At 42.6% G+C, this 21,631-nt stretch overlaps 1 protein-coding gene across 4 annotated transcripts in view; it reads right to left on the reverse strand.

Annotated features, from left to right (window-relative positions):
• Nucleotides 1–1,683: 1,683 nt before the first annotated feature.
• The window catches only part of SEMA5B (semaphorin 5B), a gene marked incomplete at its 3' end in the record, with an annotated part of 260,024 nt that continues 240,076 nt past the window's right edge, over nt 1,684–21,631 (reverse strand). For 3 of the 4 annotated variants that reach the window (XM_079310509.1, XM_079310510.1, XM_079310511.1), the window contains exons 23-24: nt 19,376–19,581; nt 2,994–3,149 (exon numbers count right to left, since the gene is read on the reverse strand). In XM_079310509.1, coding sequence (XP_079166635.1) covers nt 2,994–3,149; nt 19,376–19,581 — 362 coding nt within the window. Of the gene's footprint in view, nt 3,150–3,594; nt 3,665–19,375; nt 19,582–21,631 lie in introns of all 4 variants that reach the window. The other variant, XM_079310512.1, reaches the window with a different exon arrangement.

The raw sequence follows: 21,631 nt of genomic DNA on the forward strand, positions 1-21,631 counted from the left end.
ATGGCTGATAAGAAGGAATGTCTTGATGAAACTATATCCACATGCACCACCCTCAAAGCATCTGCCCTCCAATAGCCTACAAAATATCCACCTCCTGAGCACAATGGCAGTAATCACCCATCTTGGTGACTTGAACATTTAAATAATTTCATACGGTACTCTGAGAAAAAGAAATCAGTTTACATCATGTTATTATGTGAAGGCAAAAATGGAAAAAAAATTAAAAGGGGAGAGGGGAAGAGAGAAAGGAAAAACAGAAAATTGAGATAATTGCAAGGTTTGACTTGCTTGCATCCCCTCGAACTCCAGCTGCAATCTTGCCACGTGCATGGTAATTGCAGAGTGTGTTAATACAGGGAATCTTCTGATGGGGAAGCTCAGAGACAGCTTTGATTTTACAATGGCTGGAATGATCTTGGGAGCCAGTGTTTTCTCCTGAATCACATAAATTAAAGCTGGGAAATCCCATCTTGATAGTCTAATGTAATAATTTCCAACCCTTGGGCTACATACTTGTTAGAACTACTTTAAGTCAGGATTTTAAATATTGCTGAGGGGCATCTGGAAATTCAGTGAGACAGGGTGAACTCGTTATGGCACAAGGCACACAGTCATCACTCCTCAGATGGGATTTAGGGAAGAGCCTCCCTGAAGGCTGCCTGCCACCAGCACTATCCTGCTTCCCTGGTGATCCTGCTCTGTCCCAGCTGCTCTTGCCTGCCTGTGCTGCTGGGGGTTCAGGGCTGCTGAACCACTGTGCCAACTTGGAGCACAGCAGGTGCTTCAGACAGGCTGCTAGGTCTGCATCAGCTCCTGACTCTGCTGTTTAAAATCTCTTTAAGGGCATCTCCCCTCTGCCCATCTATTTCACCTGGTGAGACCAGGGCAGAAACAGGATGAGCTGCTAAATAAGCAAAGCAGCTGCTGAAAATGATGGGCACTGCTGAGCCTAAGGTGCCCTCGTGGCAGTGCTAATAACCCCACTTTATTACAAATATCCCTACAGTTTTCAATCACTGCAAACTGAAGTCAAACAAAGTAATTTAAAAATGGGAGGCTATTTTATTCTTGCCCTCTGGTCAAACCGCTGTAACACACAGGCTTGCAGAGTCACGCTGGCTCTTCCTTGCAGGAAAAGCAATATACTTGTCACGAGCAATAGAGGCTTTCTTCATTTCCTACCAGCTGCCTACGTGAAAGAGCTGAGTACACGGCCCAAGCTGGGCTTCCAAACAAGCAACTGCAAAGGAACAGCACTGAGAAACAACCGGTGTCAGCTCACAGCGAAATCCGAAACCAAGCGGGGACAGACAGGACAGGGACAGACCGAGCCGGGGCACAGCACTGCCCGGGGAAGGTGCAGACACAAAGCCAAGCTCAGCACCACGTGGAGCTCATGCGGATTTCAGGGTGTACTTTTATCTCATGCTCAGTATTGCGACATTCTAAAATACTTAGCGTCAGGAGTTCATCATAAATATTTAGAAACACTGAATGATAACAGCGGTGAACTTGCTCACGTTGCTAACACACTGGATGTAGTTGTACATTAAGCACCAGCAATAAGTTTCCTTTTTGCCAAACAGTTATGTCAGACAAACATCTGGCTGTAGACAACATGGCTTCTGCATCAGACTAATACAGTTCTTATAGACACAGTCACACACATACACAAAATTACATTTCAAGGCTGGATATACTGTTTAATAATGCTACCACTCCAATTTACTTCAATAGCTGCAGCAGCATTTGTTTGTTGGGTTGTTTTTTCTCAGAAAAATTAAAGAAATATTGGCAAACAATGCACATTACTCAGCTGTGTTACTATTTCAGAGAGTACTGACTGGAAGACACTATAAGAATGTGCAGTAAACTTTCTGGGTCATGTCAGACTATGGAAACATTCCTTAAAAAATACTTTCCTCCTGCAAAGTCAGAATCACTCATTTTTTGAAAGTATATGAACCCAATAATAAAACAAGAGGAAATATTAGCCCAAAGCATGGTGATTTCCCACAAGAAGAGCATGGCCTCTAAAGTTGCCTCTCATGGCAGACACAATCAGGATCAAAGCTAGAACAAAAAGAGTTAACACTGTCTAGGAAAAAAAGAAAAGAGAAGAAAGAAAAAAAGCCCATGGCTCTTGTGCGGCAATCATCACATCTCTTTTTCCAGTGATATAAACATCTTTGTTTGTTAGGCACTCCAAGTTCATGTCTCCAATGTTATTCCAACATTTACTTTTCTCAATGTCTCACTGCCTGTATAATTTTCTTTTAATTAAGATTGGAAACATTCTGGAAAGCTTCTTTGGATAATGCACTTCGTTTGTGTGTTGTTTCTCATCAGCTGAACTGCATATTACCAAAGAAGGCTGCAGAGAGTATTTCCTGTAATATGAAAAGATTCTGTTGAAGATACAGGGAACACTGCCCTAGAAAGTTACTACTTTTTCTTTTTCTCAGAAACATAAAAAAAAAATCAAAAAATAAAAAAAAAAGGAAAAACAAAATGTTCTTTGTGTTGTTGGCATGATGGAGTCCTGTTCGGCCTGTCCCATGAGCTGGGTGTTATCCAGTGCACCACTGTTGTCCTGGCTCAGGAAGGATGCATCCAGCCCTGCTCCAGGAGCCACCTCTTGCCGTGCTTGGAGTGCTCCATGTGTTGTGTGTGGCTGCTCAATGGCCACCAAGCCCAGCACACAGCCCCTTCCTCAACAACTGCTGCCTTGGACAGCCATGAACAGTTGCAGTAGAAGAGCCATCTCCAGACAAACATCCACAAAAGCTCTGCAGAATGGTCCATTTGAATTTTTGTCCTTGTAAGGAGATGTGCTGTTTACAAGAAACACAATTAACCAAATGAAAAAAAAAAAAAGACCCTACTGTACAATATTTACATCTAGAAGCTGGGCCGGTATTTGGTCCGTAAAATCAATTAAAAAAAAAAAAATCATATAGGAAGTTATCCAGTCCCATAGGATCTGTCCATCATCAGCTGTTGGTAAAGGTCCTTCCAGGGGAGGCCTCGGGCCTGTAATCATATTTATTCAGTGTACTGGGATAATAGGTTGTTGTGTACACATTGGTTTGCTGCAGCGGGTAGAAGTTGGTCCTGTCGTCTGGAATCAAGTTGTTCTTGTTAAGTGTCTGTAAAAGAGAAGAGGAGATGACAGGCATGGCCACAGTGCCACACAATTTCTTTTTTACTCCTTTCTACCTGCAGGCACCTCCCTCTCACCTGCCTTCTCCAGCACGGACTCTGCCACCACCTTCCCTCCGGCTGGGAGAGCAAGCCGGCACCTCGCGCTCGCCACGGGCTGGGCTCGGGGACCACAGCTCTGCCAGTGTCCCTCACTGCCCTGAGCCCAGCCACTGCTGGGATGGACCCCGAGCCAGGGAGGCTCCTGGTGGAGGGCGTGCTGTCAGAACACCACTGTCACACAAAGCCATGCTGGGCCTACCAAGGCTGGCATTAATGGCAGCGCTCAGTTCTAACCTCGTCCAAAACGCTCCTGGTACAGCCGGTGGCTGCCTCTCAAACCAGGTGCCAAAGGGCAGCTTTTCCTCTTTGGAAGAGCAGGTGTGCATTTACCTGATCTCCATCTCCATTGGTAGATATCCAGGTTTGGACCCCCCGATATTAAGTGTGTCACTTCTGTAAGCTACAGTATAAGTAACAAATCATGGTCACTTTTGGAAAATCTAAAATTACTTCAAAAAATTTAACAACCACGTAACAATTGTCGGAAACAATAACATAAAAAAATGAGAATGACAAATGCCCGTTTTACCAAAAAAAAATTTAGAAAACATTTTTTTCCTCCCTCCCCTCTTCCCACCAACAAGCAGATGTCCCCCTCTCCCCAGATTAAAGCCCATTGCTATGCCAGCTGTTACCTATGTACAAGGATAAAATCACACATTGTGTGTGAATGTGCAGTAATTCTATGGAACTTTCTCCTACCTCACAGTCATCTGATTTCTGTGAATTTGTCTGAGATACCTTTATCACAGTTTTTTTCACCAAATCCCTGGCTTAAATTTCTTATGCCTATCTCTGGTCTAAGTCACTCCAAAGTGCACCTCTAATGGCTGCTGTGCAGGGAACTCACTCCTTTGATCTGGGAGTGAACACTAGGCATGCTGCTGCAGCATCCTTATCTTCAGGGAACATTTAATTAACAGCACATTTAAAGAGAGTGTGAGCATCTCTCCTGTCAGGAGCAGAGATGGAGAGGTCTAATGAGCCAGCTAGTCCTGGGCCCTAATAGTTGTTCTGGGCCCTAATGGTTGTTCAGGCATGATCTGATGCTCCTGTAGTGATGAACCACTTCGCCTCAGTTCCCCCTTGAGACAAACACCTCATGCCTGACCCAGCTCAGGGCAAGGTGAGAACTAATTAACTAATGCTCGAGTCCATGAACTACCCAGCTCCTTCAGCTTTACTCGACTTGTTGAACTTCAGGCAAAGTGGCTCTGTCAGCAAGGTGAGAAATCTCTGTTCTGCCTGAGAGCAGGTGCAGATGGAGATTTCTGGGGAAGGAAATTTCTCTGTAGCCCCCAGCCCCAGCAGCAGCAGGGTGACCTGACAGCAGTGGGTCAGATAGGGAGCAGGGTCTCACCCTGTGCAGGTGCCCACTGCAGAGTCAGGGTTTATCCACATCCCAGCTGTGACCACTGAAAGCACCAGCTACCCTGGGCTCAAAGACAAGACCACAGGCAGTATGTTTATCTCCCTACTTCTTTGTAATCAAATCACTTTACTGCATGGGGAGGGGGAGAGGAGGAGGAAGAAAAGAAAATGTTTTCTTCTAATCAGCAGATTGACAGCTATGGCTACCCTGGGAGCTAATGACTCCCAGTTTCATACAAGATGTTAGGAGGAAAAGCTGTTCTGTGACAAAGCTACAACAGCTAAGAAAGTTCCCTAAGTTTTTCAGAAATGAGCACTGCCTGAAATACCTCATACATGAAAACTGAAGGAGACCCAGCCCCTCCTGGTCTGACTGCAACCCCCTCCTGCATGGAGTCCCTCAATTGATCCCACAGCACAACACCTGTAGGAACCAAGGAGGGAATTTGTATAGGCATGTTCTAAGGGACGAACATTTTCAAGAAATGAGAATCTGTGCCTTTCAATATGAAAGTAAAAAAGGAAACATCATGCTTTCCTCCCAGTCACCCCAAGAAATATTAAAGTAGTGTGGCCAACAGTCTGCTGCTTTGTGCTGGAGGCTGGGAAACAAGGAAATCAGCCTCAGCCCTCCAGTGCTTGCTATGCTTCCCTGGGAAATCCAATTAACTGCTCTGTGCTTCCGTGTCTTCTGACCCAGCTTGAGAAAAACAAGTTTGAGATTCCCTGTAAAAAGGCACTTTACTAAGTGCTACCAGTATTTGGGAGAGTTGCTCTCTGGTGAGCCTCACAGGTGTTCACACTGGCTGGACAGGATGGCTGCTGTTTCCTACTGATGTTCCTAGTCCAGGACACCCACTGCTGGCACTGTAACCCCATGGCCACAGCAGGGAGGAAGATGAAGAGGCTGAGTCCTACTGCCACAGCCTCTCTGGACTCTCTGGTCCAGCCCTCAGGCCTTATCCTGACCTGCAACAGTTCAGAACCATCTTGATCTGAGGACAAAGACCTCAGGATTCAACTTCTTTGGCTTTGAGATGGAAAATCTGTATGAGTTTTAACATGTTCCACAGTATTTAAAACCAGCCCATTACAATACATTTAGCAATTAATTAAGATGATTTTCATTTTTCCTTCTCTCTCATGTTCATATCATACTTACTTAGGAAAAACCCCACAACTGGTCATTTGCTCTTCTTGGTTTTATTTTTGATGGAGGGCTTATATCTTAGGGAAATACCTCATAAAATGGTTTAGTGGAATTTACAATGCAATTAGCTGCAATGAATTTGTCTCTGGAAATGCTGTGATGGCAGTACTGTCCTAAATCAGCATGATCAATGTGCACTGCCTTAGCATTTCCCCCCACAAACTTATTGTCTGTCTCATTTTAATAAACAGATGATTAGGTTTCTTGGCACTAGAAATTGGTTGATATTTTGTAGAAGGGAAATTAGGCAGCAGTGAAATTTAGAGATGTACACAGACACACTCATGCATTCCCTGCAGGAGAAGATGTTGCATTTAGTCTCTCATGGTCAATTCCTGTGCTGCTTTACTCAGAGTTTTAACCCTCAGCCTGTATCTTACTCTTTTTGTCTGCTTCCTCCCATATCAAACACTACTGACTGTCCTTGCCAGCAACTACAACCTTTTACAACTGTCTGCTCAGTAAGCAGAAAGAACCAAAAGCATGATCAATACTTACTGCTGAAAATGACTTGTGGCAAAATCTCTGTGCCATGCACACGATGGATTCCAAACACCAAGGAAAATGCATTTCAGGCCCTCAATTTGGTCCTATCCTGACTTGAGAAGAAAGAAGCTTCTGGTATTTGTGCAAGCATAATATTCCACAGAAAAAGTGAGGCCAAACTAGCTAATATGAAAACCTGTGGAATGTGCTCCATTCAACTAACAATTGCTTCTTTTACTTGGTCCCTCCCTTACAGTATGAGCCATGCCATCCTGGAACAGCTGATATAATTTGTTTCTTTTGGTCTGTTGACCACTAACCTCAATTCAAAGGCCTGTTAGCAGAAGGAAAACCACCAGCATGCTCTAACCTAGCCAAGTAAATCACTCAAAAGCAGACCCAACTTTTAACTGCTTTCTGTAAACAACACTTTACTGGGATGCATTGGCATATTATTAATAAAATTTTAAAGAATCTCTGATCCAGAAACTCTGCTTTGTCAAGCAGGGACGTTTTAGATGGACTAAGATGGTTATGTCTTTAACAGAATAACATTAAAAGAGCAGCAGCTTGCTCCATTATATTGATCTGTCAGCTTACCAAGAGATTCAGTCTTGCTGTTGGTGAATTGCATGTCCATGCCAATCACAACAGAATCCTGAGTATTTCAATATCTATGGAATTATATGAACAATCTGATCACTCATGCCAGTTTGTTGGCAGTTGGAAGTGGAGGAGTCTGAGGGGAAGGGTCACAGATCCCTGCCCTGTTTGGGGCTCTGCCCCAGCTCACACCAGAGGCACCCACAGGCTGCTTCTCCCAGGTACAGCACAGTGTTAAACACGACCCTGTCGTACCATATGCATACATTTAACTTTGTTCAGCTTTCTACATTGATATTTTTAGCCTAAGTCATCATTCAAATTTTCCATTTGCTCCTTTTTCTCCAGCAAGGCCTTGCCACTACTTCCCCAAATTCTGCCTCTGCTCCAAATCATTAAGTCATTATCCACTGACCTACTTGCTTACATTCTCCCAGATGTATCAAAACATCTTTACATGTAACAGGATGGGACTTCCAGTACTACTCCCAACTCCCATCCTACAGCTGCAAGTACAAGCTGTGTAAACATTTCTTACACACATGAACTGAGCAAATGTTTCAATTTTCAATATACAGTCTTGAAAATTTCAAAACTTGATTTAAAAAGTAGATGGGCATCTCCCCACCCCTAATTAAAAGGAAGTCCATATATTTTTGAGAAGCTAAAGTGAAAATTATAAAAGCACCTGATACTCGTACAACTAATACCAAAATTAGGGCCATAATGTAGTTCCCACAGGGTAACATATGATGGCAAGATTTCCTTAATCTGCTCATGTAGAAAGCACTCAGCTTTTCAGAGCTCAGCACTCTCTCTGAGCTCCAGATCTTCCTTTCTATTTTGGGCTTGTGGAGGAAGAGTCAGCAAGTTTCCCAGGAATTTTGTAGGTTAATCTTCACCAGCTATGTAGCACCACAATCCCAGTGAAGTCAGTGAGCAATGACAACTTCCCCCAACCTCACAGTTTCTCCACTATTTCTTTGTGAACAGGTATAATTTCACTTCTACTTCCCACCCATGTCACTTTCCTCCTTTAAAAAGGTAAAAAAGAAAAAAAAGTTGGGTCACCTTCCCTGGGCAGCATCAAACCCATCGTATTTTTCAATGTTTATGGTTACCACCACTTCACTCTCTGAAGAGGCTGAATAATGCAGTGCACACATTTCCATGGCTCATCAGAGATGTGCTGCCTGTGCCAGAGCTGCACACGTTTAAGTTTCTACCTTGAAAATCTGTAATGTTGAATGTCCCAGTGTACTACAGAGAAAAACTTCCCCCTTTCTTCACCACAGAGTGAGTGCAGGCATGAAGGAACCAGGGGTAACAACTCCAATCACTGCTAACCCTGGTCATCCACTGTGAACACAGGAAAAGGTCTAAAATCAGGGGCCAGGGAGCAGCCAGCAACTTCATAGCCAGCCCATTCCTCTTAGGATTCCAGATGAAGCCCATGTGCATCCCTCATCCTTCCGCTGCAGAAATCAGGGACAACACTCCTGCTGAACTCAGTCACACAATTATCCCTGAAAAAAGTGAGGCAGCCTTTCCAACTTTCCATGGAACAGCATCCAACAGACCTCCTGTAGCAAAGTGGGATGGCCTTTACGCCCCCTCATTCCCCAGGAAAATGGAGGGATAAGGGAATTGTGCAATGATGCAATGAAACCAAGATCCAACATTTAGGTTCTTTTGTGCTCCTTTTAAGCCATTTGCTTCTTGCAGTGAAATCAGATTGAGCAAAATGCCTTTTTGATGCAGATCAGCTGTTTCATGGAGCTAGCCATGCCTTGTTGTTAAAGGATGTTACTTTTTGCATTGTAGGAGCATTAGCCAAATGACTCAGGGTTGTGAAAATATATTAATTTTATGAAACATTTCCAAAAGCTTGTACATCTCTGGAAGCACCAGGGCAGAGACCTCTGAATTATAATTAACCAGTAATTTTGGGAATAATTAGCATAATAATCACGTTTCAACAAAATAAAACATACAACTAAAATAACCTCTTTTGGCAATAACTGACACCAAGAAAATACATGACGTCTGGCCCACCCACATGCTCCCTTTCTTCTGATCAACTGGATGCCACAACACTGCTGTGCCTCTTGAGCTAAGAATTACAAATAACCCTGGAAAGATGGAAAGTTGCCAGGAAGACCTTATGAGACCCGTGTATTTACTCCAAGCTAGGAGTGATTTTTAAGACTTGAATGTTTTCTCTTTCTGATTTTTCTTTAAAATTTGTTTAGTGTCTTACGCCAAGCAAAGTATCTCACCTGATGCTTTTATAAAACCTCTTAAGCTCTGCCTACATGAAATCAAAGGAAGCAGTGGCCAGGGTTTATATATTGAGTTTTTTCCTGATGAATTCAATAAGGCTGTTTGCAGGATTTACAGTGAAGTGTAGATGTACAGATGAGAAACCTATTTTCTATATAAGGAGGTTATTCATCTCAAAAAGAGATACAAAAAAAGTCCCACAGGCACTCTAAACTTATGATTGCATGTTCTTTTTGGATGGAAACTTACCATATTTTTAGACTGGAGAGTCTTTGTTCACTATTATTGGTAAATAAATTAAACAATCCCCAAATGACAGCAGCATCTGTAGATGTGCTCAGGTTGACAATAGAACTAACATCCAATTATCAGAAAATGAATAGCTGAAGTTATCTATGGCTGTTTGAAAATAGCTATTTTATCCTTGCACTTAGGAGGGAGTGAAGTTATATTACTGCCATTGTAAACTTATAAAACCCTTCAGAGTTGGCAACATAAAGGACCATTGTCAGAAGGATGCTTGGGCACATCTCTGACTTCAAGCACATGAGTAAGACAGCAGAACAAACTGCATGCAATAGTAAGGCAAACCAAAGTATTTTTCTGAACTGGAAACTGAAGTCTGAGGAGGTCATGGAAATCTTCCCACTGGCAAGGGCAGGTGTCTAGCCTGAAGCTTGTGATTAGTCCTGGATAGCCTATGATTTGGTGATGGCAACACCCATGACAGGGTGCCCAGACACAAAAGAGGAATTCAAGGCTGCCCCAGCTGCTTCCCAATATAGCTGGTGCACAGGATATAGCAGACATGATCTCAGCTGTGTGGGAAGGTGTAAACTGTCTCCTTGCTGCACTCCTGTGCCTTGGTGAATGCCCCACGCACACAGAGTGTTACTAGAGAGGATCAGCACCTCAGCTACAGCACCTGAGCCTGCTCATGCTCCAGTACTCAAATTCACCAGAGACATAATCATGGCCCTGTAAATCTGGCATTAATAGTCACTCTGGGTGCAGATGATGGTTGGGAGCACTGGGCTCTGCTGGGTTCAGCTGATGGTGACTAGTCTGGGGCTATCTGGGGGGGCAGCTCCCACTGCCTTGCTGTGCTCATACTGGAGCAAGCAGCCTGGAGCTTTTGGATGGCCTCAGAGCTGCTTCTTCTGGTGAATCACCAGCACAAGTCGTGCAGCTTCATGCCAGCCCACAGTGCTGCATTTAAACTGAGAATTGCAAAGGTGTAACTGCAGTGGTAAAAAAAAGAAGTAGTAAAAATAAAAATGAAAGTAAAAACTGGGCCCAATTTGCCATCTGCTAACTTCATTCAGTCTCTTATAGTCTTACTGCTTTCCAAATTCTCCTACTCTCTAAATAGCTGCTTTTTTATTATTTTCCCCAGGATTGCTTTGTTTTCTCCCCATGTTGCCTTTCACCTTGTTATTTCCTCTCTACATTTGTAACCTCCTCAGGTCATTTTCCATTATTTCTATACCAGTGGCTGTTTTCTGGACACACCTCCCAGTTTAATATCTTCTGCTCATTTAATTAACACACTGACTGCACTCTCTCCAAGCTCGTTAATGAAGATATTAAAAAAAGCCAAACCTTGCATTACTGCTTGCAGTGCCCCAAACAACTCCTCCCCATAGCCCTGTTTGTTCCCATCAACAATTGCCCGATCTTCACAGTCCATTAGCCAGGTTTCAATCTCTACAGCAGCCTTCCTGTCCAAGCCAATTTCTATTTACACATCACAAGATTATTTAAGACACCGATGCCACCCTCTTTTCTGTAAATGTATGGAGAAGTGAAGCTACATTTTTAACCAGCTGAGAATCTGCAGCTCAAACTCTGTGCAAAAAGTGATTATGTTTGATTTCTCCCTGCTCAGCATTAAGTCTTGGCTCAGCTGTCAACTCAGCTGAACCACCTTTCATTTCATCAGGATATGTGATATGTTGCCTCTCAAATATTAATTCAGATCTTCCTGCATATTAATACTGACACATATTTGTTTCAATGAGTTTCCACTGCTGTAACTGAAAGCACAGTCAAGTCAATCCCATTTGTTTCTCCTGGTTTCACTCTCTATTTGGCCCTGACTGCCAAATTTTACAGACAGAGCAGGATTTAACACCCCATTGATGTGCTTGGTTGAATGGGGAAGGTCCAGGCTTTCTCTAGCCCATATGCTCACAGATGTTTTGTCTTATCCCCAAATCCAACTGACATTTCCCACACAGACTTACTGGAGCTACTTGTGTGACTTTAGTGCATTGGACTTCTGTAGCTTAACAGTGACTCAATTAGCAGGGCAGAAATTGGCCTGCTTTCTCACTAACACTTTTGTATTACCTCTGCAATTCAGGGCACTGGGGGTTTGCCTAAGGTCCATGATATTTATAAAGGTAATTGGAGTTGTTCATTAGCTGGTTCTCAGAGACTCTGGGATACAGTCCATCTAGATTCCTTCATCCACAGATTTTCAGTTCTTTCCTTTATTCACATGCTTTGTGCCAAATCTCAGGATGATATTAGAGCTGACTTAATGAGGATTCCCCCAGCTGTCAAAGAGCGTGGGCAGAGTTACTCCTACTTCCCCTATGCCAAACCTCTCATGCACATATAAATGATGCACCAAGGAAAGTGGCCGTGGCTGTAGTGTTGCCCCAGCCTGTGCAGCCCATGCTGTGACAGCAGCCAGTGCATCCTGAGCAGCCCTGAGCTCTCAATGACTCTTCAGGAGTGGATGGTCATGGTCCAGAAAAAAAAAAAGAAGCTCAGGTATTTAATCTGTCCTCACTCAGAGCTGCCAAACACTCTGGAAACTGAGTCATGAATATTCATTCTAGTTATGAATACTGACACAGCTATCTTTATTTTGTATGCGTATAACTCAATTTCTTTATAACTCTACTTAAGAATCCATTATTTGCAAGTGGAACTATTCAAGAAGAATAGCAAGGCAGCTTGTCTCCAAGCGTAGCACAAAGGTTATATGTTTTCTTTTATTTATTGTTTGTCTAATATTACCCTCTCCCTTTACTTTAGCTCCCTGCCTCTTTCATGGCTCCCTTTAAAGTCTTCTGCAAACACATAACTAATTCCTCCTGCACATCTTGGTGGCACTGAGGATTTCCTGATTCAGCTAATACACATAACACTTCTAGCCAGAGATTTGAGCAACCAAAGGAGAGAAGCACCTGGACCATGGGAGAACCATTAACTTCTAGAAAATGAGGGAAGGGTATATTTGAAATATTCCTCTGCTGACCAGTAGAGGGAAGTCATGTAAGTAAGCAGCAGCAAGTCCAGTGCAATTTTATTATGCCCATTCCTGTAGTTCTTCAATTAATTGTTCTTCCAGCACAGCTGAGTGGGTGCAGACATGTACATGCCAACCTCAGAGAAATTAGGAAAGGGGAAAACTGCAAGAAAAAGGTAGTATCAGTCATTAGATCAATTAGTGTAGCTGGAAAAATCAGATAAGCTTTAGAAGACATCTGTCTGTCTTCAGTTCCGAAGCAGCAGCTCACATGTTCAAAAACCTGCCAGATTTTCCAGCTACACTCATTGATCTAATTAAAAACAAACCAAAACTTGTCTGCCTACAAACACATTATCACAGCTGCAGTAATACAACTCCAAAGAAAGGCTCATGTGAGAATCCATGATGATCAAGCCTGTGAGAAGGCAGAGCATGGATCATATCCCTAACCTGGCTGTAGAGGAGATTTGCCTGGTTCTAAAGAGGGAGCAGAGAATGCTCCATCTATAAAGAGAAAAACATGACAGGATTACTATGAAGCACCTACCCACAGTGCATAAACTTTTTAATATGGCTTAAAAACAAAAAGTCATCCCAAATGCCAGACTCTCTTAAAAATGGTGGGGAAAAGGGAACAGTGAGGATTCCCACCCTATAGGGAACAGCAAGGGTTTGCATGAAAAGCAGATGGAACGGGGACTCAGTTCCTATTGGGGGACTGATGTGAGCAGCTGCTTAGTATCCCAGAGGGATCAGGAGCAAGGCAACACTCAGATCTGAACTGGCAGTCTCCCCTACTCTTAAATACTTCATCCGTGCGAGTGCAGTATCTGTGACTCACACACAGCAACCCGCTGAGCCCCGGCTGCCACGGGGTGGGGACAGCCCAGGAGAGGCACCATCATCCCAGGACAGCCACACCTCCAGGCATGCTTGACTGCTCAATTTGACTCGAGCCAATGATATAAAGGGAGAAAAGACACTAATAGATTTTGACTGAGACGCACCACTTAATCCTTTTTTCCCCATCAGTAAGCTCTCTTGCTTTCCCTTCATAGTAGGCATTATGCAAATCAAGAGTCCCCTGAAGTGATATTTGCAACTGCGGGATCATACAAGAAAGGGCACAATGCTTCTTTGCCAATTCAACCCCCTGCCCCTACTATTCTATTTCAAATAATACTATACTCATGGTAAGTACTAAAAATACGTACTCTGCCATTCAAGCACTTAATGTTCTTAAATGCCACTTTGTTCAAGGGAAATAGCCTTTGTTAAACATGAAATTCACTGGGAACAGAATTTATATTTCAATCTGATTTACTATATATATGTGTGTGTTTATATATATGTGTATACATATATCTGGCTTTTTTCCCCCAGCTGATTACAACAGCTAACACCATGCAGCTAAAGCAAATACTTGGGGGAGACTGTTGATAACTTCTTGATAACATTGGGTATCATCAACTACTGCTTTATATGTGCACTTTACAGCCACTTCCTGGGGCTTGAACGATGCACAGTGAAAGGGTCACTGGGAAAAGAAAAAAGCTTATATCACAGTGCTATCAATGTATGTGCAGTGATCACAAAAAATAAATGGGTTAGCCAATTTTAGTTGAAGTAGCAACACATCAAATTAAGTGGCAGGACATTGAAACACAAAGTTTTCCGTGGAGAAGCAAACATCCTCACAGACCAAAGGCTGACTTTGACAAACATTCCTCTAGGGCACTTGACAGCAGTTTAAATAGCTTTAACTTAAACCACTGGCTGCCTCCTCTCTATAAAAAAGGTGTGATTTTCAGCAGCAATGAAAATGACCATCACCAAAAGAGAGACATTTGAAATCCATACAGAGATTCACTTTCCTATACCCTAAGCTCTACTTCGTTTTCACAGAATAAAATCACAGAAGGACCCACAAGGATCATCCACTCCATCTCTCAAGAGAATGGCCCTTACAGAATAACCTTAGCATTATTAGTACCATGCTTGAACCAACTGAACTAATCTTCTTTTTGCTAATTTTTTCAAGGTTGAAAGCCATACCAAACACCCAGCTTGTTGTTTTATTCAGAAGGATTCATCTTCCAAAGACAAAATTGGTTTCTGTGTCTCAGCTCTCCATGTTAGTATTTTATTGCCATGAATTATTTGGCATTAGTAATGAAGTGTGGATCACAGGGCCCGGAGTCCTTCACAGGGGGTTTCTGCTCTGCACTCTGTCATTTGTTTCCCAACAGCATTGTTCTCATTTCATTAGAAAATATTCATTGCAGCTTTTAATTTATACAGAGTCCAAGTGATGTATTCCCCCCCATTTTCTGATAACTGCATCTATATTTGCTGTATAATTTCAGGCAAGTGGAGGACTCACAGTTCTACTGAAGTTAACATGTATTGTTCTAATGTCCTAGAAAATTCAGATATCAAGCGATACATCAAACACTTCAGTTTCCCTCTTTCATTGCCATATCCTGCAATCTCACTCAGTTCTCACCTCATCTGTTCCCACAATAAATTTAATGCTTGACATAAATGACTGTTTTGCTTCAGTTTTTGGCCCTCAGTTCCTACAACAGCAGTGCTGGTGCCAGAGAAGATGCAATGCTCAGGTGCTTCCTCAGCTTATTTGACACATCACTACAGAGTTTTACTGCATGACTCATGACTGAAGCTGTGTTGAAGGAAGGAAGGACAGAGGGAGCTCTGCCCAGCACAATCACAAAGAAAATCTGCAGAATCATCATGAAAACCATCCTGCAAACTCACATTTCTCACTGATCCCATCTGGCCTGATCCAAAGGCCATTGAATTTTGGATTTGGACCAATATGCAGAGGTCTTTGTCCAAATCCCGTGTAGAATAAAATGCTGGCTTTCTTTACTGGCAGAGGATTTAGCAATAGGAAGAAGTTCAGTCCAAACCCTTTCTCCATGTGCGGCTGTTCCAAGAGATCCTAATTCACAAGGGCTCAATCTTGACCCTACATCCTCCTGCTTCTACTGCAGGATCATCTGGCTTTCCATCAGCACAGCTCTGGTAAGTAACTCACTCAAGGCATGGAGCAGCTGTAGCAAGATGCTCAAAAGGGAATCTCCTTGCTGCTTTGATAGTCAGTTATTATCTAATCAGCATGGCACTACTGGGAAGGTTGTAGGTGGTTCTGTAACCCGTCATGCCAAAATGTGAAGAGCAGATAATTTTTATTTCATTATGCTTTTGTTCTGCACAGTCTTCAATATTGTCAGAGTGTTGTTTGAACTTCAACCAATTAATGAAACATGAACTGCTTATTAGGTGACCCAAAAGGTCTCTCCCCTACGAACTGTGAATACCAAATCAAAATCAACGTGTTGCTGGTAAATGCATATGCATGAAATCTTTCAAGACATCCTGGCTAAAATAGCTAATAATAACCTCACATCATTCTTGAGAAAACAGTACAGGAAGGGAAAAGGAGCCAACAAAAATAAAACATGCTTCTGCAAAACACTGCCTGTGCAAGTTAGCATCAGCTACATGATCAATAGGTCACCATTATGTATGGTATTTACATCTGATCTGCATTACTGCACTGCTGTGCTGAAATGGCCAACAAGGCTCATATCAGCTAGCACTTCCTTCATTAAAATCTGCCTTCATACAAAATTTACCTTGATTTATGAGTTTGCATTCAGTACTGTACATTTGAATTTAACACTGCCAAAGTTTCTACAGTGTTCACCTGCTGGTTGCAAAGCTGAGAAATTTCAAGATGAAAACAAACTAAAGATGGTTGCAGAAGGCTTATTATTATCAAAGAATGGAAAATAATAGACTTGTGCATATGGCCAGCCTTCTGCTACCATCATGTCACTGTATATTATCATTTTCTGTTACTGAAAAGTAGTGTACACACCCTCTACTTCTTTAATCCTGGATTTATTAACTCTTTCACACAGACATGCACACACATTCAAACCTAAAATTATTCTTTTGGTTTCAATGAAAAATGTGGAGGGTGGTTTTCTTGGTATCTGCTGAATAGAAATTTATTTGGGTTTAGAATCTGGAATCTCAGGTGCTTCCTCTTTCTTTCACAGGCACACATTTGATATTCAGATAGGTCCATATCCAAGCTCAGTCGAGCCCTCCTTTTCAGAAAGGCAAAGTTTAGCTTCTCCATCATTTTAATGTTAATTGTGTGGCATCACAATAAAACCACACATGCTCCTTGAAGGCACAAAAAACTCCCTCCTGACCCTTAAAAAATCTGTCAGTTATTCCTAAATATAAACTCGGCTAATAACAAGTTTCATAAGTAATTACACAGCACAGAGCACACAGAGCCTTTCCTTTTACTTCATTAATGCTATATGCTTCAAGGGAACACTGAGGACTGACAGATTTGTAGTATGAAATGAGAAATTTTCAGCCAAGAGCTTAGAAAAGGAGGGGCAATAGAGAAGGTGAGCAGAAGGAAATACTAAACAGGAATGGAGAAAAGGAGGCTTCAATAGACTTGACAAATAGATTTTACCCTTTCTGTAAATTTCTTTGCCTCGTTCACCACTCTGAAGTGTATGACTTTGAGTTCTTCTCAGCAAGTAGCCCCTTGCTCCTAAACATTTAGCTTTGGTCTGTCCAATGACTGCAGATTTATGCACTTGAACTCTTTCACTTCCTAACATTCTGTAAATAAGCCCCATCTGGTCTATCTCTCCTTGTGTCCAAGTCTCTTCTCCCCCCAAAGCAAGTCATACAGTCTCAGTTAGCTAATGCCTTCCTTTAAATAAAACAGACTTTTCAAAACTTGATCTAATGCCTAAGCTCTTTATGTCCCTCGAAAGAAGACTCTAACAGCTGCTCACTGTTACTACACACTAGATCAAGTATTCAGAGATGGATCTATCAAAAAGGTCAACTCCCTCCTGACACTACATTAACTAATCTGCTGCTATTTTAAACTTTGCTTAGCTTTGTTATTACTTCTACTTCACTACACCACTTGACATAGACATAGTGTATTTCATAACCCATTTACCCGATTGATCAAGATCGTTCTGTGAACAACCTCATCCTTCTAAATTTTAACCACTCTGCCTATTTCAGCATCACCTGATAACACATGGTAGCACAATATAAATCATGAAGAAAATGTTAGCACAAATCCACCTCTCTAACTACCTGCTTTTGGCCACAAAAATAAATTTGTCTCTTTTCTTTATTGCTTGCTATATAAGAAACAAGGGAATACTCTTGCTCATTTCTTTATTCCTGCAAGCCTTTTTAATCTGGGTCTTCCTATTGACTTTGCCACAGCAGCTCCCATAACTGAAAAGATTACAGGGAAGTTTGATGCTTTCAAGATCAAGTCCCTGTTCTTTACCTGTCTTAATAATTTATTACTGAACCTGTATATGCAGAGTGTGTAGAATAATACATCCCGTGAAACTTTGATAGAAGTCTCTGAAAATCCCGATATGTCTGCTGCTTCCCTCCTATCTAGATCAATATTTATTTAATTTAAAAAAGGAATCCAATTTGCTTGACATGATTTACTTTCCACAAATCTATGCTGACTTGCATTATGATGCTGGACTCTTATTAAACTGTATGCAACTGTAGCCTTAAGCTTGCTAGCAAATGTGTTTTTGAGACTGTATTTATAGGCAGCAGGATCCTCTGAGAGGTTGCAATGCCCAACAAGGATTTCACCACATTCTTATTACCATACTGGTCAGTTATTTGCCAGCTCAAACTGACTTCCTTTAAAACAGCAAAACACTGACCCTTTTCAAATTATTTGATGCAAACTCTTATTTCTGATGTGCATTCACACTGCAGATCATAGCTATGTATCAGGAGTCGTCCTGTGCCCAGCATTACACAATTCCTATGCAGAAATAGTCCCCAACACCCAGGGAGTTTACACTGTGGCAACAGTCCCACCACTGATCTTATTGTTGGGTCTCAGTGAGAAGCTGGGCCAGACCAGCAGAAGCAGACTATCAAAATGTCAACAGCACGTAGCTGTAGGAAGAACGAGCAGCTGCAGGGCTCCCTTCTGGTTTGTGTTCATGTCCCAAATAACCCTCCATGCTGTCCCAGTGACCCTGGCTGTTCCTCCTGTGGTGACATGAAGCCCCTCCACCCCTGCCACTGCTCACTGCTGTGATCTCACGCTTCACCAGGAGACTGAAGCACAAATCCAAAGAAGTGCTGCTGTCTCAGGGTATTGTCTGCAGCACCCTGGGTCCTATCTGCTCTGATAATGGACAGTGCTCACTTTGGCAAGTCAACATGCCAGCAGCACATACCACTTCAGCACTCATCTTGTAAGGCTTCAGCTTCCCACTCTGCTACTGTCACTGAATTCTGCACAGCTGCCTGGGGTAAGTTCTGTCCAGTACTGATAGAAGGGGGCAGAACCCTCTCTGCTTTCTCATTCACTCCAATTTGGCAGTTACCAAAGAATTTCCAAAATCTCATCCTACCAATGCACATTTTCCCAGCTATTTGTGCAATGAAGTTTCCATTTTTATTCTTCCTCCCCTCCATTTCCTCTTACCACGCACTAACAATGCACTGAACTGAGCTCTCACTGATTTTTTTTTAGAGGACAATTTGTATACATTCAATAGTCAGAATGGGCTGGAGTATCTTGGTATGTACTTGCCAGGCTGGCATTCATCAGGACTGTGAAACAGAACAAAATCCCACTGCAGTAATGAGGCTTTTTAACCCCTTTGTGACAGCACAGCTAAATGCCCTTTCAACCCCATGTATAATGCCATCAGCTGGGCACAGAAACACAGACCTACCCAGTTCCAACCATGACATGAATACAGAATTTATTTAGGCAGTATCAAGCTGTTTGTGGCATTTCTCCTCAAGTACCCTACCTTGAACTCCATAGGGGTGTACTTCTCATTCTTGGGGGTTGTATTGCCCTTGTAATGGAGATGGTTGGGAGTGGTTGGGTGGATGACAGTGGACTCCTGGGACTGCCTCTGGCAGCGCTGGCAGTACACGTAAATCACAAACGTTAACAGGCTGGAGCCGAAGAAACAGGACACCCCAGTGGCAATCAGATGGATGAGACTAAAACCTGCAAGGGAAATGACAAGAGATGCTATTTTTAAAAAACAGCCCTTTTCCCTCCCCTGACAAGACCACAGGTGCAAATCAGAGCAGTGACATCTCGGGATCAACATTAATAAGCTGTTGAAGCCAGAGCCTTGCGTTCTAACATAAACTGACATAATCTCCCTGCAAATCGGTCTCCCCACTGCAGCTCTGCCTTGTGCAGTTTAACAGGTTCATGCATTGTTTTCTCAAAGCTCCCTCCCTGTCTATCCTCTCTCCCCTCTATTGATATTGAAACTAAACATTATGTTAAGCTGACAGCTAAAGAAATGAGCCATACAAACAATGCACATTAATGGATTCCAAAGCATGTGCGTGTCATGGAAATAAGGGGATAAAAATGCTCAGTGTTTCTCTGAAGGGGAAAGAAGGGAGGGAAAAGCCCTTTTTGTTGGCTGCCCAAAATGCCTATGGGACTGTGTGTGGGGTGGGGGAGATACACATTCCTCCCCCTTGTAATCCAAGTGTACTCAGCATTCTTGCTTATTCATGGGATGCCATTGCCTTGGTCATGTCTGCGCTACCTCTGAGGTGTATTTGTAGTGCTAACAGTGAAATAGGGGTTCTCTGGGGAATGGGAAAGATAAAGTGGACAAAGGAAAGGGGGGCAGTGCTTGCAAAACACTGTTGGCTTTCTCTGCAAATTGCAGAGATAGGAAATCAGTTGCAAGCAGGATAGCTACAATGCAAGCACTTCAAACAGAAAAGCTCTTGGACTATGAAAGCCTCCTGCAGAGATCTCTCCATGTGGGATTGCACAGCACCCTTCAAGTCCAGCACTGACCTCTGGAAGGAACTGCAGCTGGGCATCCCACACACTGGGAAGTGCCCAACTCACAGCTCTGAGTGGTGGGGACGACAAAGTCCAACAGCACTCCTCATTCCTGCCTCACCTCCCTGAGTCTCACCCCCCAGGGTAAAACCCAGCACCACCAGATCGACAACAGAACCAAAAGAAGTGACCCTTAGAGCCACCAAGTTATCAAAGCAACCAGAGGCATTATGGGATGGCTGTATTTTGCTATGTGCAGGGGGACTATCCAGAAAAGAAACAGCTATTTGACTCCAAATGCTTCTGCCTCTCCTCTGCCTTTGCTCTGTCATCTTTCAAATAGGAATGACAGAGCCCCTAGAGCCTGGGGGGACCCCCTGCCTGCTGGCCCCAGGCAGCTGTCCCAGGGGTCATTCACATCCCCTCAGTGGCGACTGCAGTGGTAAATTTCCCATAATATTAAACAGCCAATTCATTTGGACAGACTGCTGCTTGACTTGACTGTGTGCAGGGAAATGGGGCTACTCAGAGAGTGGCTTTAAATGAGGCTCATTCTTAGTCTGATCACGGTGTGCAGTTTTTTGGTGCCATCTTATATTTTAAGTGATATGCTTTTCAAATAGCAGATTCTGCCCATTAGTCAATGGCTCTTGTCTAATCTTTAGTTAAAAAATATTATACTGATTTTAAAAAGAACAAAACCAATAGAGTTCTACAGCAAAGTAATGCACTTCAATCATAATTACAATATGGAACATTTATTAAACTGATGAGATATATTTATTTTTCAAACCACAATATAAAATTCCATTGCAAGATTGCCATTTTCTATTGTTTTGGATGATGGTCCGAAAAAAACCCAGCAGAAATACTAAAATTTCCTACTAAATATCACAAGACTTTTAAAAAAATAGTTTTCCTTTTTAAAAATCTCTTCCTGTTTTTGCATCACTCATGAGACCTAAAACATAGAATATGCAACTGTGTTCAGTAAAGCCACATGACATGCTGCTCCTGCCCAGCTTTGCTTATACTGCAGTGAATGTTTCATTTCACTGCCACATTTGCAAGTCACAACATAAAGCTCTCTTCTATTTCACTCTCACCTTTAAAACACCCATCTGATTTTTCAAATGAGTTTTGGCTGAATCTTAGGGGGAAAAAACCCATATTATTTTGTTTGTAGCATGTGAGTCCCCAGGGGGGGAAGCTTTCTGGTTCATCACTTTGAAAATATAGA

This window comes from Erithacus rubecula (assembly GCF_903797595.1).
Source record: "Erithacus rubecula genome assembly, chromosome: 8".
Taxonomy (NCBI): domain Eukaryota; kingdom Metazoa; phylum Chordata; class Aves; order Passeriformes; family Muscicapidae; genus Erithacus; species Erithacus rubecula.